At 40.3% G+C, this 17,084-nt stretch overlaps 2 protein-coding genes across 2 annotated transcripts; one reads left to right on the top strand and one right to left on the bottom strand.

The window, feature by feature from the left end:
* Nucleotides 1-389: 389 nt before the first annotated feature.
* Nucleotides 390-11,442, top strand: LOC103118625 (lymphocyte antigen 75-like). Its single transcript, XM_007528824.2, has 10 exons — nt 390-548; nt 1,156-1,274; nt 1,535-1,672; nt 2,252-2,372; nt 2,665-2,727; nt 9,066-9,152; nt 9,598-9,716; nt 9,891-10,028; nt 10,783-10,909; nt 11,375-11,442. The coding sequence occupies exons 1-10, from the start codon at nt 467-469 to the stop codon at nt 11,440-11,442; spliced, it is 1,062 nt and encodes a 353-aa protein (XP_007528886.2). The 5' UTR covers nt 390-466.
* A 2,966-nt stretch (nt 11,443-14,408) lies between these two features.
* LOC103118627 (regenerating islet-derived protein 3-gamma-like) lies at nt 14,409-16,644 on the bottom strand. The gene is made up of 5 exons (XM_060188593.1): nt 16,552-16,644; nt 15,818-15,922; nt 15,481-15,618; nt 14,762-14,888; nt 14,409-14,476 (listed from the first exon to the last, which is right to left on the bottom strand). The coding sequence occupies exons 1-5, from the start codon at nt 16,642-16,644 to the stop codon at nt 14,409-14,411; spliced, it is 531 nt and encodes a 176-aa protein (XP_060044576.1).
* Nucleotides 16,645-17,084: the final 440 nt, after the last annotated feature.

Genomic DNA, 17,084 nt, shown 5'->3' with positions numbered 1-17,084 from the left:
CACTATGTCAGGAATATTCCTGAAATGAAGCCAAGCCATTCTAATTACCCTGGTATGGGTTCACATTCCAGATGTTCATAGCAGTGCTCCTCCCTTTCATCTTCTTATAAAAACCCAGTTATTTCTAACCTGAAAATCCATTACAGATCCCAGCAAGACAGGTATGTAGTAGCTGAGAGAAGTGTCCCATGCACTTGCAGGGGTCATATAGGAGGACCAGTACCCTCAAGGTACATAGGAGCTCTGAGACTCAGCTCTAAATTGAAATTGAGAGGTCTCATGGGTAATAAGGAACACAGATATTCCAGTACTTCCAGAACTATAGATGAGATGGATGGCACCAAGATAATTTCATCCTTTGAGAAATAAGCAAAAGACAAGAGTACAATCAGTGGGGTGCTTGCATGATCTCATCCTGACCTCACTTTCTTTAGGGTCTCTTCTAGTCTCTTCGACCACAAACAGGATGATGAAGCATGCCATGGCCTTCCTCAGCATGTCCTGGATGCTGCTTTCCTGCCTGATGCTCTTATCTTGTCCAGTCCAAGGTAAGAGTTTTTTTTTTTTTTTTTTAGCCTCTAGCACTGGGTTCTCTGTGCATTATCAGGGATAAAGTGGAGGTACCTTTATAATAATTTTATTAATTACATGGTTTATTTCTGCACAGAAAATCTACCTGTATTTCTCCATAATTTCTCTTATTTTGGGGTTCAACTAGTAGGGGGAAGCACCACAGTAAAATGTGGTGGCTCACAGTAAAAGTTTGACAAGATCATTTCATGTTTCATTAATGAATGAAATATCTACAGGTGGAGAACAAGTTGTGTAAAGAGATGTGGTGGAGGAGGATAATTGTGGACTCTGTGCACAGATCATACTCTCTGAAGAGGGAGGGTTGGATTTTTGGATAAAGAAGAAGAAAACAGGAAGAAAGAAATAGAAATATGAAGGAAAGAAAGAGAGAGAAAGGGAAAGAAAGAAAGAGAGAAAGAAAGAAAAAAGAAGAAAAGAGTTGGCCCCTATTGTAATGGGGCTGGTTCAAGAGCAAGGGATCCTGAAAGTGCTGCCAAGAGAGTAGTTAGGAGTTTGGTGACTCTTCACTCTTTTCATGGTCTCTCTTGTCCATTTCTACCTGCCCTCCCTCCCCTGCCCCAGGTGATGCTTTACCAAAGGAAATGCCATCTCTACGGAGCAGCTGTCCTAAAGGCTCTGCGGCCTATTTCTCTCACTGCTATGCCTTGTATTTGACACCCAAATCCTGGATGGATGCACATGTGAGTGACTGGATCTACAACTGGGCTTATTATGAAAAAGCTCGTTACAAATCAAGTGAGGGGGTTCTCAGCTATCCAGAGCTTCCCTGATGTGACCATTAAATCCCACATCTCCTCTCTCTCTCTCTCTCTGTCTCTCTCTCTCTCTCTCACACACACACACACACACACACACACACACGCACAGACACCTCACAACTATTGTTCTATGCATCCTAGGAAGCCTCAAGTTTCTTCTCTTCTCCCACTTGCCCACACAGATGGATTGTCAGAAGCGGCCTTCAGGACACCTAGTGTCTGTGCTCAGTGGATCTGAGGCATCCTTCGTGGCTTCTCTGATCAAGAACACTTTTACTACCTCCAGTTACATTTGGATTGGGCTTCATGACCCTACAGAGGTAAGAGTTCAACTTTTATTTTCGTTACTTCCAATTTGTTACTCTCATTCTATTTACTCTTTTCCTATACTTGGGTTATTAAAACTCTAGTATGTACTGGACTTGAGAGATTTTTGGGGAATCTGACCTAGGGACCATTGAGAAAAGTGCAGTTCCTGAGATTAGTTTAACAGTTGAAATTGAAGTTAATCTGCATTTTTTATGACTTTACATAAATCACTTACAAGGTCATTTGATCATTCTCTCAGCAATTCTAAGTTTAATGTACTGTATCAAAGATAGTCTAAATGAAGCTAAAATGTGTGTTTCACCTATGAAAAGATGGTGACTTTTATACTCAGACAGTAATTCCAAATGTACTCTCAATTGTTAAATTAAAAACGTTGAAAATGGAGTAATCCCTCTGGTCTCTGGAGATTTTTCAATTTGAGACCACCAGTAGAAGAAACAAGTAACTGGAATATTTTTGCAGAGGACAGCTTTGTGGGTAGAAGAGTAGACAATTTCCAGGGTGCTGGGGTTGGGTTAGGGATGAGGAATCCCAAAAGTATAAGAAAACTTATTTGATTCCATCTTCAGCGACCTAGTGGCAATGGATGGGAGTGGAGCAGCAATGATGTGCTGAACTACCGTGCCTGGGAGAGAAATCCTCCAACCAGTCCAAACACTGGCTTCTGTGCAAGTGTGACACGAAACTCAGGTAAGAAATAGGGATCTTTACTGTGCACATTCTTTCTTTATCTATATCCATTTTCACCTGACCTTCACTGAGTTCTGCTAAGACAGAAATTCAATGTTGGTCCATCTTCTCTGTGTCTCATATCCTCTCCCTTTGACTGACCTTCTCATGAATAATAATAAAAAAAAAAACCCGCTACACTGGAGAAGGTGAGGGACAATTTTTTGAATATGTCATTATCATGGAGGATGCCTCTCCATTATGATCAAATGCACCAGAAACACCATTCACTTTAACTCTTCTGTCTCTACAGGTTTTAAGAAATGGAAAGATTATGACTGTGATTCTCCATTACCCTATGTCTGCAAATTCAAAGGCTAGGTCATCAGGCTTAATGGGAAATCCAGTTTATCATGGACATGGAACTAATCCGACAAACTTGTCAGGAAGAATCCTCCTCTCCAGACACTCAACTTGATCACTTTGTTTGATCTTTCTTCTTCTCCAGCCCCATTTCAGCCTTTTAATGTGTTCCATGACTGGAGGTTTAAGAAAGCAATAATAAAATATTGCTATTCACACTATGTGCTATTGCTTGCATTCTTACAGCAGGACATAGAGGAAGAAATGTGTGTGACAGAAAAATTTAGGTTTTGCCTCAGTTTCATCAGTTCCCTAATAATGTTTTGACAAAAATCTTAAAATTAATATTCTGAACTATAGCCTCAGGATTTATTCCACTGGGCGATGTCCAATCTAGTGTCATCAGACTATGGATATATATATAATTTTTTATTTATAAAAAGGAAACACTAACAAAACCATAGGATAAGAGGGATACAACTCCACGCAATTCCCACCACCAGATCTCTGTATCCCAACCCCTCCCCTGATAGTCTTCCTATTTGTTAACCCTCTGGGAGTATGGACCCAAAGTCCATTGTGGGATACAGAAGTTGGAAAGTCTGGCTTCTGTAATTGCTTCCCCACTGTTCATGAGCATTGGATCCATACTTCCAGCCTGTCTTTCTCTTGTCCTAGTGGGGCGGGGTCTGGGAAAGCAGGGCTTCAGGACACATTGGTGGGGTCATCAGACTATGTTATCGTCAGACACTCTTTAGTTCACTTACAGAGATATAGATGTACCCCCAAACAGCTAAGGGCTACATTCAAAGCCTTTAAAGTATGTATTCAAATGCTATTGTTAAGAATGGAATGTGAGCTCAGACCTATGGGAGTGCAGAGGTTACACAGGTTTCTGTGCTGAATATTAATAGAGATGGGTCCCAGATCAGATTGATGGTGTTTACAGTTAATGGTATTTATATACTTTTCCCATATTTGGGAGCTACTTTCTAACCCGATCCAGCTTTCTAATCCTATTTCCAACTCTGACACCATCTCCCCACATAATACCAGCTGCCAGGCTCAGGCAACAATTACTAAAGTTATGGGTCCCTTGGAATTTACCTAAAATAGGGTACACAGGTTTCTGTGCTGAATATGAATAGACATGGGTCCCAGATCAGATCAATGGTGTTTACAGTTAATGGTATTTATATACTTTTCCTATATTTGGGAGCCACTTTCTGCCCTGATCCAGCTTTCTAGTTCTATTTCCAACTCTGACACCAACTCCCCACAGAATACCAGCTGTCAGACTCAGGCAACAATTAGTAAAGTCATGGGTCCTTTGGAATATACCTAAAATAAACTTCTCAAATGGACACCTCAAATATTGTCTGCTCTTTTTTACCTTTAGGTCCCTGATTATTAAAAATTTAAACAAATTTTTTTTATATCTTAATGCTTTTCAGCCACAAAGTTGCAGATGCTACCATGACACTAACATGACTTCCCTGGGCAGACAACCTCACCACTGTGTCCTGAAACCCCACCTACCCAGAGCCTTACCCCACTAGAGAAAGACAGAAACAAGCTGGGAGTATTTGATCAACCTGCCAATGCCCAAGTCCAGCAGAGATGCAATTACAGAAGTCAGACCTTCCGCTTTCTGCATTCCATAATGATCCTACATCCATGCTCCCAGAAGGATAAAGAATAGGAAAGCTTCTAATGGAGGGGATGTGCAACTCTGTAAATGGGAATTGTGTAGAATTGTACCCCTCTTATCCAACAGGCTTGTCAATCATTATTAAATCAATAAAAAAATAGCACATCATCAGCACACTCCCCTTCTAGCATAATTCTTTTATATATATTTTTCTTTTTTTTTATGAGAACACAGCTAATCTCTTTTTTTATTTTTAATTTTTTAACCAAAGCACTGTTCAGCTCTGGCTTATGGTGGTGTGGGGGATTGAACCTGGGACTTTGGAGCCTCAGGCATGAGAGTCTGTTTGTATAACCATTATGCTATCTACCCTCCACTGCTCTAGCATAGTTCTGACTACACAAACTCAAGTGAAAACATGTTTCTGTCACCTTTACATGATTAGACAAAATGTTGATTCTAATTTTGAACTGTATCTTGAGCTCATTTTATTCAGACATCATCTTTGTTCCCAGCGTATTCTGCTATTTTGTGTGCTGTGTCATTTTGATCTTGGAAGACATTTCCCTTCCTACAATGGATTTGTTTCTGTTTCTCTTAACCGACTTTATCTAGTATAATAAATTTGCCTGTAACAAAAATATACAACCACAAGCAGATTAAATAATACAAGCATTTATTGACCTACTCAGGAATTCTTAGCATGGATTTATTCAAAGTTCACATGAAACTTAGAGATGCCGGGAATCTGGACTGATATATCCACTGTTATCATGAATATTCCCTCACTGACACAAAGGAGCCATACAGCCTAAACAGATTTGACACTTCCAATGCAGTGAAAAAAAAAAAATCTTTCTTGTTATGGAGAGGTTTTTAAAAAAATTTTTTTTAAATGTTTTGTTTGTTTACCAATACCTAGTAAATATAATCTTATATGTCACTGATTACACTGAGCTACAAATTATTTTCATATCAATAATTAGAAGGGATTGTGATTTTATTGATACATTTGGTACATAAAGAAATCATCTCCCTGGACTAGGTAGGTTCTTTTTTCTAAAATAAGAATTTTTAAGGGCAGAATTTAAAGAGAATTTCTATTATCAAGCTTATCAATATCACCTACTATACTTAGACCCTTGCTCAAGTTCCCGAGTTAAAACTCAATGAATATTTTGATATAGCATAGGCCATTTTATGTCTTGAAAAAAACTGATGTTTTTCCCCTAGTAATCCCTCATTAATCATCTACCTAAACACTGATAACTTTTGTAGGGAAGTCATTTTCTATTTCTTCTTTTCCTCTATCCAAAATTTGCTTTTAAGCTTTCATAATTGTGTGTCTCCAGGACATCAAGGAAAATAATACCTCTCTTCCCTAATTTTTTCTTTATTTCTTATTCTCTCTCTCTCTCTCTCTCTCTAAAAGTTACTCTCCCTAAAGTTGGGAAAAGAATATTTTGGTTATCTTATTATATGTGAGCCTCCCATTTCCTAAAATTTATGTGAGGAAACTATTTTGTATCCAGTGCATAAATTAATTATGGTCTTATCTTAATAATCCAAGTTGCTGATAGCTCAGAGTTAGAATATAGGCTTTTCTTTTGGCCTGACTTATTTTATGTCCATAAGATGATATTCAGTATAACTCCCTCAACCTAAATAGGACATTTTAGTAAAGTTACAGACTCATGTTAAGGCACTCATGTCCCAAACTGGGACATAGAAAGAAGTCTCATGAAAGATAAATTGTAGTTACAAGGCTAAACCATGTTGATGAGTTTATGATTCTCTCACTTTCAAAGACCCTTTTATTAGCTTAAGCACTCTGTAATATCTGACCAAAAAGTAATTGGTCATCAAAAAATGTAAATAAAGATGACAATTAAATACCATTTTATACCTGTGAAAATATAATACATCAGAAAAAACAGAAATGACAAATATTGGAGAAGATATGCATAGAGAAAAAGTGATACTTCTTCACTGCTGGTAGAAGTGCAAAATTGTCCAAAAAAGCAATTTGGAGGATTATTGGGACATCAAGTCCTAATGACCCAGCAATTCCTCTCCTGGGGATTCTGAGGATTTACCCAAAGGAGAAACACCTATCAGAAGAGATCTGCATATACCTATGTTAATAGCAGCACAGTTTGTAATTTCTAGAACCTGGAAGCAACCCAGATGTCCAACATCAGATGCATCTTAATGCTTTTCAGCCACCAAGCTGCAGATGTTACCATAATGCCAAGCTGACATTGCTGGACTGACAACCTCATCTATGTGTCCTGGAACCTCAACTCTTCAGACTCCTACCCCCCTAAGGAAAGACAGAAACAGTTTGGGAGTGTGCATCACCCTGCCAACACCCATGTCCAATATAGAAGCAATTACAGAAGCCAGATCTCCCACCTTCTGATCAATAATGACCCCATAATGATCCATTCTCCCAGAGGGGTAAAGAATAGCAAACCTTCCAACGGAGGGGATAAGATACCGAACACTGGTGGTGGGAATTGTCTGGAATTGTACCCCTCTTATCCTACTATCTTGTCAATAATTATGAAATCAATAAAATAAAAAATAAGTAAAAATATGCTGATGAAGCTTTTGTGACAAAAAAACTTGGTATAAATATTATGGAATACTACTCATCTGTTAAAATAGATGAGATTGTCTCCTTTGCATCCTTTTGGATGAAACTTTAGGATATAATGTTGACTGAGATAAGACAAAAAGAGAAGAACAGATATGAAGATCACACTTACTAATAGTATTTAGTGAAGTAGGGATGCGCAGGAGAGCAGAAAGTCAAACATGGACTGGAAATGGTGTATTGAACAAAGTAAAAGAGGCTGGAGAGGGAGGGAGAGGGAGGACAGGAATACATTTTGAGGTCCTATTACATAATGAAATTGTATGCATATGTCAATGATTGCACTGTAAAGCATTAAACCCCTTAATAAAAAAATAAAAGTAATTAAATAAATGAAGCAAAGAAAGAAAGGAGGAAAGAAAAATTGGATGTGGTTTGAACCTTCAAAATAAAAAGGGAACAATTAACTAGAAGAACAGATGTTCAGTGTCTAGATAATCTCCCATTCTGTGAGGAGTCTCTTTGGGTGATGGTTTCTTTTGCTGTGCAGGAGCTTTTAATTTAGTTCCATTGATTTGGAGTTTTTTGTTTGTTTGTTTAGGCTTCCTTGCAATTGGGTTTGTATCATTAAAGATGCTCTTGATATTTAGATGGGAAAGTGTTCCACCAGTATTTTCCTCCAAGTATTTGATAGTTTCAGGTCTAACATCTAGGTCCTTTATCCATTTGGAATTTACATTTGTTTCTGTGGAGATAAAGTGATTCAGTTTCATTCCTGAGCATGTTTCAACCCAGTTTTTCCAGCACCCTTTACTGAAGAGAGCTTTCTTTCTCCATTTAGATGCTAACACCAAGCTGACTTCCCTGGGCAGACGGGCTCACCCAGTGAGTCCTGGAACCTTACTTCCTCAGACCCCTACCCCACTAGGGAAAGATAGAAACATGCTGGGAGTATGAATCAACCTGTCATTGCCCATGTTCAGCAGAGAAGCCAGACCTCCCACCTTCTGTACCCCATAATGATCCTGGGTCCATACTCCCAGAAGGATAATGAATAGGGAAGCTTCCAGTGGAGGGAATGGGATACAGAACTCTGAGGGTGGGAATAGTACCCCTCTTATTCTATGGTCTTGTCAATCATTATTAAATTCAATAAATAAATCAAATAAAATTCATTTGGAAACACTGGGGGAGGGAGCGTACCTAAGGACAAAAACATGTTTTTCCCCCCACAGCTAATAATTTATATTTTCCAATAGTTTTATAGACATCAAAACTTTTCTTATTAATTTGTTTTATTGGTTTATGCAAGAAAAGAATGAAAGATGGTTATATATGATTACTAAAGTGAATTCTAGTCAGATTGCTAAAAAGTAGAACTTTAATATTTAACTACCCAATGCCAGGAAACTTTTAAAACTACATACATGAGAATTTGTTTCAGAAAGTTGCATTCATTTCCTTATGCCTTCCTGAGCAAAAGACTGGACAAAGGTTGAAAAGTTCACTGTTCATCTGCTCTGAGGAAGTGCTGGCTTATTAACAGAAAGGAAGTGCTGGCTTATTAACAGAAAGGAAGGTACTATCTGTGGCGATTTTCAAACTTTTGACAGGAAGAAACACCTTCTCATGATGGGAATTACTTTGAATTAATGTCTAGTGCTTCCTTTAAATGCTGTCCCGTTTCATGTTACTGTTATTCATTAATTTTAGTGCCACTCCTTTATGTGTCTTTATAAAAGCACCAGTGTTTTCTGACCTAAAGATATATATCACATACCTGAAAGAAAGGTAAATGGTTGCTGAGAAAAGATGAGACTTATGGCAGGGGGTTTAGCTCATACATTTGTGGAAATAGATTGAGGTCACTACCATCAGAGAATATAGGAGATCCGAGACTCAGAAAAGATAGTCTTGGATTGTTGCACAAGTAGTAGGGTGTACAGCTTTTCCAATTCTTATAACTACAGAAGGGAATATACGCTACCCAGATAAATTTACTCTTAAGAAACTATATAAAGAAAAGACAAAAGATAAAACAGAGGAGTCTCTGCATGTCCTCCTCCTTACTACACTTTGTTGTTCCTCTTTGCCTCCTCAGTTACAGACAGGATGCTGCTTCCTCTGGCCTTCCCCAGAGTGTCCTGGATTCTGTTTTCCTGCCTGATACTCCTGTGTCAGGTCCAAGGTGAGATATCCCGGTCTCTGGCACTGAATTACCTGAGATCTCCCAGAGTCAAGGGTAAGGGCTAGGAGTTATGATGGTGAAGTGCATCCTAATTGCAGAATGTGGTGATTTCCTATTTAGGTAGTGTGCTAAGGTAGTTTGAAGAGAGCATGGGTAAAGGGTAAATAAGCAATTATGGGAAGGAGAATAATGTGTTACCAAAAATATTAGTCCAAAGTGAGGAATTTCTGGACTTTTAATACAGGGGCAAGGTGAAAGGAAAAGAAATAGTACTTTGTTTTGTGGTACTTACTTGAAATAAAGAAATCTAGCTTTTAAACAGTGAGTAGTAGTCAAGAGTTTAGTGTCAAACACTGGTCTTATATGCAGTTCTGAGATGTTCTGGCCTCTCCAACCTCTACTCTTCCATTCACTCTATCTCTTGTATTTATCATTTCCATCACAGGTGAAGAGTTGTTGAAGGAACAGCTTTCTGCACGGATCAGCTGTCCTAAAGGCTCTGTGGCCTATTTATCTCATTGCTATGCTTTGTATTTGACACCAAAATCTTGGATGGATGCCAATGTGAGTAGTCATATTTGCAAGTAGACCTTCTAGGAAAACAACTCATGGGTGATGGGTCTCAATACCCCAGAGATTCTTAAATGAGAATGAGCAACCTTATCTTTTTCACATACCATCATTCTTACCTCCCTTTGTCCTATGCAACCAGTGAAGTCTCCTCCTTTACCCACACAGTTTGCCTGTCAGAAGCGGCCTTCAGGATACCTGGCGTCTGTGCTCAGTGGATCAGAAGCATCTTTCATAGCTTCCCTGATCAAAAACAGTTTGAATAATAATGATTATGTCTGGATTGGACTTCATGACCCCACAGAGGTATAATTCATCTTTTTTTGTCTGCTATGTTTAAGCCTTTTATTTTATTTCAGCCTCTGTCCTCTATACCTGCTCAGTAAATAAGTAAGAGAAATGTAGCACCCAGAGACACAGAGCTGGAGAGCAAGTAGTTCATTCAGGTAAAGATTTATGCTCTGCAGTCTCTTTTTTCTTGCTGAATTTCAACTACCTCTTATCAAGCTTTCATAAACTTTACACTAGAGGTTTTGTTATTCACTTCTCTGTGATTCACAGAGTTTGCACATGCTGGGCCAAGGAAATCCTCATAAAAGAAAGTGTTTATCTCTATTTTTAAAAGATTTTATTTATTTATTAATGAGAAAGATATGAGGAGAGAGAAAGAACCAGACATCACTCTGGCACATGTGCTGCCGGGGATCAAACTCAGGACCTCATGCTTGAGAGTCCAAAGCTTTATCACTGAGCCACCTCCTGGACCTATTGTAACTATTGTCCCTGGAGTTCAGTAAGTAAGTATGAAGGCACTACAAAATTATTGCTTAACCAGTAACCTTATTTAGATTAGTTCCATTGATATTTGTGATTACTGGTTATGGGATTTGCCAACAGGAACAAGAAAGTGGGGATGAGTTTCCCAGAGGGTATCTCCTGTTCAGCACATCAATAGACAAAATTCAATTGTGAGTCTATCAGGAGCTTCATGGAGGTTATCATGCAAGGAGAATGCTGATGTCTCTTCAGTTCATTTGGTTCCATCCTCTCTACTCCATAGGGTCAACAGCCCAATGGAAATGGATGGGAGTGGATTAACAATGATGTGCTGAATTACCGTGCCTGGGAGAAAAATTCCCCCACCATTCCACACTCTGGGTACTGTGGAAGTGTGACACAAAGTTCAGGTAAGAAATGGAATCTACCTTTTGCTCAGCCATAGCTTTTATGTATTTATTTATTTACTATGGTAGAGAGAGAAATTTAGAGGTAAAGTGGGAATAAAAAGGGAGGGGGAGAGAGAGAGAGAGAGTCCTGCAGTACTGCTTCACCAGTCCTGAAGCTTGCCCTCACAGGTGGGAACTAGGGTCTAGGGGCTTGGGCCCAGGTTTTTATACACTGCAATTTGTGCTCTCTTTATTTGTGTTCTATACCTGTTCTTTTGTTTATCTCCCCATTTCTGAGCCTGATCTTCAGGAAATCTTGCTGTTCAAGCAAACTGGTTTGTTTTCTCCCATCTCTTTTTTATCACTTCTTTCTCTGGGTCACCTTCCTCTGGGAAAAAAAGAGGGAAGGCTTTAAACCTTCACAAATATCTAGGCTGCTTCATGAGTTGACCAGACCAATTAACTTTACTTCTTCTGTCTTCCCAGGATATAAGAAATGGAAAGATTATAACTGTGAATCACTGCTACCCTATATCTGCAAGTTCAAAGACTAGGTAAAGTGGAAAGCCCACAAGCTAGTATGGTATGCAACTCATCAAGTATGATGACATCTCCAAAAGGGACTGTTCCTCCTGGATGTTTACATTAACTTCTTCACTCGCTCTTTCCTCCTGTCCAGATTTATTTCAGTCTTTTTATTTTCATACATTACCTGAGTCCTCAGGGAATTATAATAAAGATGCTTACCTACAAATCTATGCTTTTGTGCTGTTTTTTTTTTTATGTTATTGCCTCCAGAGTTTGTAGCAATAAAAGCTACTGCTATGCAAATTCCATAAACTACCAAATACAGAAACAGGCCTTGGACACAGGAAGCCCAAAGGCAAGGGAGAGAAAGCACACAGAACTCAGGACTGAAGATCAGTCTATTTGAAACATACACAAGAAGAGACAAGATCCTAAGGCATTCAAAAAGGGAACTTTCCTTGTGCATGATTTTTGGGAGGAAGGATATGTTAAAGGAATGCCATCACCTTAACTAAATGGAAAATCCTGTTCATACCTTAAACAACAACTGCAAGGCCTCTCCACCAGTGGAATGAAATATGGACAATTCACTTTCTCATGGGAGCAGAGGTGCTGTTAAACCACTTACGTGCCCAGTAACAGCTTGGGTTTCTGAGGGGAAGAGGGTATGTGCACCTTTCCATAAGCCTGTTGCCCTCCAGGCCAGCATCTGAACCAGCTGTTGAAGGTCCAAAACACCCTTTCCATGGGGATAACCTTGCCCTCACTCCCACACCTCACCCTTTGTGCTACTTGAGTCTATGTGCCTACTGTATTCACAGGTTCAACTAAGGCTCTGGGCAGCAAGCCTAGCCTTACTTTGTTCTAATACCTAGTCTATGCACCTTCTCCTGAAATTTTTTCAGAGTCTGAAGGACTCCTTCTGGGGTCTTCAGGTGGTGGGGCTCCACCTGGAAGGTGAGGGGGGGTTTAAGAGGCATATTCTACTGTGTCCACCTATTGGGGCAGGTTGTTGTTGACACCCCCTTAACTCCTTAACTTACTCTCTCTCTCTCTCTCTCTCTCTCTCTCTCTCTCTCTCACACACACACATACACACCCCCCCCACACACCCCCCCCCACACTCACACACCCACATACACATGTGCAGACTTTCTCAGTGAAATCCACAAAATTCTTTGGGACTCCTAGGGGCTCAGTACCCTAGGAGAGTTGTTGTATGCTTTACATTGGGTTCTAGTTCTCTCCAGCCAAGAGAATTGGATCAGTCCAGTTAGTTTTCGCGGGCCCGCTTGGCCCCGCCCATAGAAACCCCGAGAGAGGGTTCCAAAGTGGGAGAGTGTCAGAGTTCTGAGAGGGGCAGAGTTGGAGAGAGTGCTGGGTGCTGCTGTGGGGGCAAAGAGGCAGCAGAGAGTTCCAGAGTTACAGGGTTCCTGAGTTCCAAAATAAGGGAGAGTGCTTGCGCTGCCGCAAAGAGACAGCAGAGTTCTGTTTGGTGATTAGTTTGTCTTAGTTTATAAATCGTTGTTCCTGAATAAAGAAATACAGCTCTTCCCTGCCCAGCTGTTGTCTCCGCGTCTCTGTTACCCGCCCGTGAAGCTAGCCCGGCCAGCTAGAGCCCTACGAATTTTTAACAAGAGAGTCCAAGCCCTTTGGGGTTTGTTTTAGGGATGGATACCTTGTCCTATATTTTCTAGTCATGGAACTAGGAAATATTCCTCAGACTGGGAAGCAAGCAATTAAACTGAAGAAGAATAAGGAGGAATGCCAGGGAGAGGCCCCCAGAGCACTGGGGATGCAAAGACCTTTAGATCCATGGGGGAAGAATGGAGATCTCCCCTCATTCTTGCCTAGGCCTGGCCCCTGCATGCTAGCCTTCCCAGAGCCCATAGGCAAGGTGGGGTGTCTGAGATCTACACCTTTTTTGCCATCCATAATGCCATTACCAGCTCCCACAGCTCCAGCCAAGATCTTCTGACTTCACAGAAGAGGGGGAGTTCCCTCTGTACCCCATTCCCATCTGCAACAGAGAATCTCCAAGAGCTAGGGCTCCATGGGAATTATGACTCTTCTTCCTGGTGGTGGTCCAGAGGAGTATCTGTCCACACAGTCAGGAGCTGTCTCCACAGCCTTGACCACAAGACAGAGAAGGCAGCACTGCCCACAATGCCTGACACTTATAAACCATAAGAACATAAGTTCCATGTGTTCCAGGCATGCCCTGCCCCAGGCTACCATTGTAAGAGTCTTGACAGGAAGAGAAGTGCAGCCATATAGGGCATCAACTGTGCCCTGAGGGGGAACACAGGGACAACTAGGGCTGCTGGGATAGGTCACCCCCTGCTGCTTCTGGCCTCTGCCACAGCTGGGCCTGTCTCTCCAGGGCCCTCCTGGGTGACCACATACCATGATGCTCTCTGAAAGAATTAGGGGTAGATTCAGGATGCCTGTCTCTACCCAGACTCCCATCACAGATGCATCAGATGCAGGCTTCTCCTTCCCAGTAGATAACTGCACTCCCAGAATGGAACCCCTAGCCTATGTGCTCAGAGGAGGATGGCTCTGCCTCTCTACCCAGGGTGCCTCATCTTGTGTGACCAAAAAATGTGTTTTTCTGCAAAGCAAATCTTTGTGAGCAGGTAATGCAGACTATCAGGAACATAAGGGTAGAACATATATTATGCAGTCATTTCTCTAGTGGTCATGATGAACCTGAAAGGGGCAAAACTTTTTTTTTTTTCATTTTCCCTTCCTCAATATTTTTCTGAGTCTTAACATAAGAAAACAAAAGTGAGAGCAAAATATTTATTTTTGTCCCCTTAGATTTCATGTCAAAGAACACACACACACACACACACACACACACACACACACACACACACACATCACCAAAATCTTTGTAGAAAGAAAGGTGCAAATGAAGAAGTCAGAGTTAATTTCATATCCATGATGAACAGCACACCATACTCAACTTGCTGGCTTTTCACTTGACTTAGTCCTTAAATTTGCAGACATAGGGTAACAATAAGTCACAGTCAAAATCTTTCCACTTCAGGTATCCTGGAGAGAAAGAAGCAAGTGTAAGTAACACTGGTGGAACTGTTGAGGTTAATGGAGAAGAATTTATGATTTAGGCTTAAAATCAGAGTTTACTTTTAAAGTCTCTCATCTTCACCAGTATCCTACTCAAAAGTTAAGGAACACACACACACACACACACTGAATAAAAGGTTGAGATAAATCAACATAACATTTCCCAACTCAGGAGAATTTCCTAGAGATAAGATTCAGAAATGGGTAATGCAGGAATGAAAATCTTGAGTATATTTCTTCTCTGATTCTTACCTGATTTTCCTATCAGGCTCCCACAGTAGCCAGAGTATGGAAAGGTGGGAGGATTTTTCTCCCAGGCATGGTAATACAGCATATCATTGCTAATCCATTCCCATTCACCTCCGTTAGGCTCTGTACCCTATATACAGAATGGAATTAGGTGAGCCTGAATGGCCATTACAGTTATACTTACATGATTCCCTCACTGGGACTCATGGTGAACACATCCCAATAGCATGGTTTTTGATCTTCTCTTTCAGATATGTTCCACATCTGTCCTTGACAATATTGACAAAAACTGCAAATTCCAAACCAGATATCATAAAGGCCAACAGAACCATTCAGAGTACTTATTACTGGTTGAGACTTAAATGATAATATGTGTTCAGTAGAAGAAACATTTATCCCATCTTCACTTAAGATTTCCTCAGCATAGTCTATGAATCTCAGGGAAATTAGCTACAAGACCTGATATGTAATAAGAGCTTTACAAGAAATAAATTTATATTAGCTAGATATCATGATCTTCTGTAAAATTCAAATATTCGGCTTACTTCAACTCTTATTTCTCTATCCCTTTTTTCTCTTTCCTCTCCTTCTCACCTCCCCTTCTCACCCAGATTCTCTGTTCATGGATTATTAGAAAAAGCAGAGGTGAAAAACAGTGGCCTGGTGGGGAATAGTAGCCCAAGGGGCAACACAAATGAGAAGATATGAAAAATGAATCACACCTCGGTGGGGTCATAGAGCCCAATCCAAACATAATCTGAGTTACCCAAATTGTTCTTAACCATCGAGGCCACAAAGGATGCCTCAGACTCAGAGAGTACAGATACAAGGTGTCCTGAGGGCCACTTCTGGCAGTACATCTGTGAAGGGAAGGGAGACAGGGATTATCTACAGTTGTCACTATTGAAAAGGAAAGAGGAGTGATAGTCAAAGGTAGTATGTATACAAAAGGAGAGGTACACACTCTTAGTTCCAAGAAACCCTGGTGAATGGAGATACTGCTATTTTTGTATGGTATATCTTCACCAGAAATTACTAATTGCAAATTCAGTTACACACATTTGCATTCATCCAGGATTTTGGTGTCATAAACAAGGCATAGCAGGGAAAGGCAGTCCCATCAGTGCCTTCTTTGCAGCTGATTCTCTGAGTGTGCTCCTCCTTCTGGGTGCCTTTACCAGGAATGGAAATCATAAAAAAGAGAGATAAAAATAAGAGAAAGAACTGAAAATTTGGTTATAAATATATGAACTCAGGGAACACTTGTGAAGCCAGTGTTTATGGAGTAACACCAGTCTCCTGACTTTTCTCAATTTTGCCAGAAACTTTAAGATATTTATCTTGAACCAGCCCCACCAAATGAAGTACTATTTCTTCCCTTTTTACCATTTTTATGATTCACTTGATTTCCCCCACTCTGTTAATTTCCTATAATGATATTTCACTTATTTTCCTTCTTCATACTTTATGAACTACTTTCTACAATTTCTAACTCCAACATACCATTATAGAGTCCATGATAACATGGACAGTCAACTCATTTCACTGTTATTGGTCTATCAAGGCTTCTCCCACTGCTATATTACCTAAAGTAAGGAATGATGTAGAAGAATCCCAGGTAGTTTTATTGTATGTGTGTGTGTGTGTGTGTGTGTGTGTGTGTGTGTGTGTGTGTGTGTGGTGGGGGGTTTGCAGAGGTAGAAGAAGGCAGTATACACTACTGTGACAATCGATCATCCAAGAATATATTTCCTCCACTTGGCCCTGAGCTTTTACAGAGAACCTAAGACTACAGGCTGAAAAATCTCACCTTGGACCTGAGAGACAAGTATCAAGAAGGACTGCAGCAACCAGGACACAGTGAAGAAAGCTGTGGGAAGCAGCATTATCTGTGTGGGAAGGACAATCTGAGGTCACAATAGGAGGTGTGGGTCAGGATGAGGACATATTGAGACTTGGTGTTATACCCCATCTTTTTCTCTGTCTAGTTCTCTATAAATGAATTGATCTTGGTCACATTCATCCCCCCCTATAGTTTTCGAAGTGATAGGAAAAATCTATCATAGTACCAATAAAACCTCCCAGAAGATCTATGCAGCTTGTCAGTACTTCTGTGTTCTCTGAGCACATAATCTTTCTTAGTGTTCCTGTAAATGTGTGATGCAAGCCCTGGGTTTTGAAATCTTCTGTTAGCACCCACTTACCTGTTTTTCAAAGTTCTATGGTCCTTTTCCATGTCAGAAAATATCGAGCTTTTATATGAATACTTGAGGAATGGAAATGAAATGATTGATTAAGGATGTGGAATCAGGACAGGTGTCAAGGT

This window comes from Erinaceus europaeus, chromosome 3, assembly GCF_950295315.1.
Source record: "Erinaceus europaeus chromosome 3, mEriEur2.1, whole genome shotgun sequence".
NCBI lineage: Eukaryota > Metazoa > Chordata > Mammalia > Eulipotyphla > Erinaceidae > Erinaceus > Erinaceus europaeus.
The sequence above is the reverse complement of the archived record's forward strand: the minus strand, read 5'-3'. Positions and strand labels throughout refer to the sequence as shown.

Excerpts from the sequence above, each read along its gene's own strand:
- LOC103118627 (XM_060188593.1), bottom strand. The coding sequence starts at position 16,644 with ATGCTGCTTCCCACAGCTTTCTTCACTGTGTCCTGGTTGCTGCAGTCC. Across the intron at positions 15,923-16,551 it reads AAGGTGAGATTTTTCAGCCT|AAGGAGGAGCACACTCAGAG; the intron begins GTAGTCTTAGGT and ends AAAGGCACCCAG. Across the intron at positions 14,477-14,761 it reads GAGCCTGATAGGAAAATCAG|GATACCTGAAGTGGAAAGAT; the intron begins GTAAGAATCAGA and ends CTTTCTCTCCAG.
- LOC103118625 (XM_007528824.2), top strand. The coding sequence starts at position 467 with ATGATGAAGCATGCCATGGCCTTCCTCAGCATGTCCTGGATGCTGCTT. Across the intron at positions 1,275-1,534 it reads AATCCTGGATGGATGCACAT|ATGGATTGTCAGAAGCGGCC; the intron begins GTGAGTGACTGG and ends TTGCCCACACAG. Across the intron at positions 10,029-10,782 it reads GACTTCATGACCCCACAGAG|GGTCAACAGCCCAATGGAAA; the intron begins GTATAATTCATC and ends TCTACTCCATAG.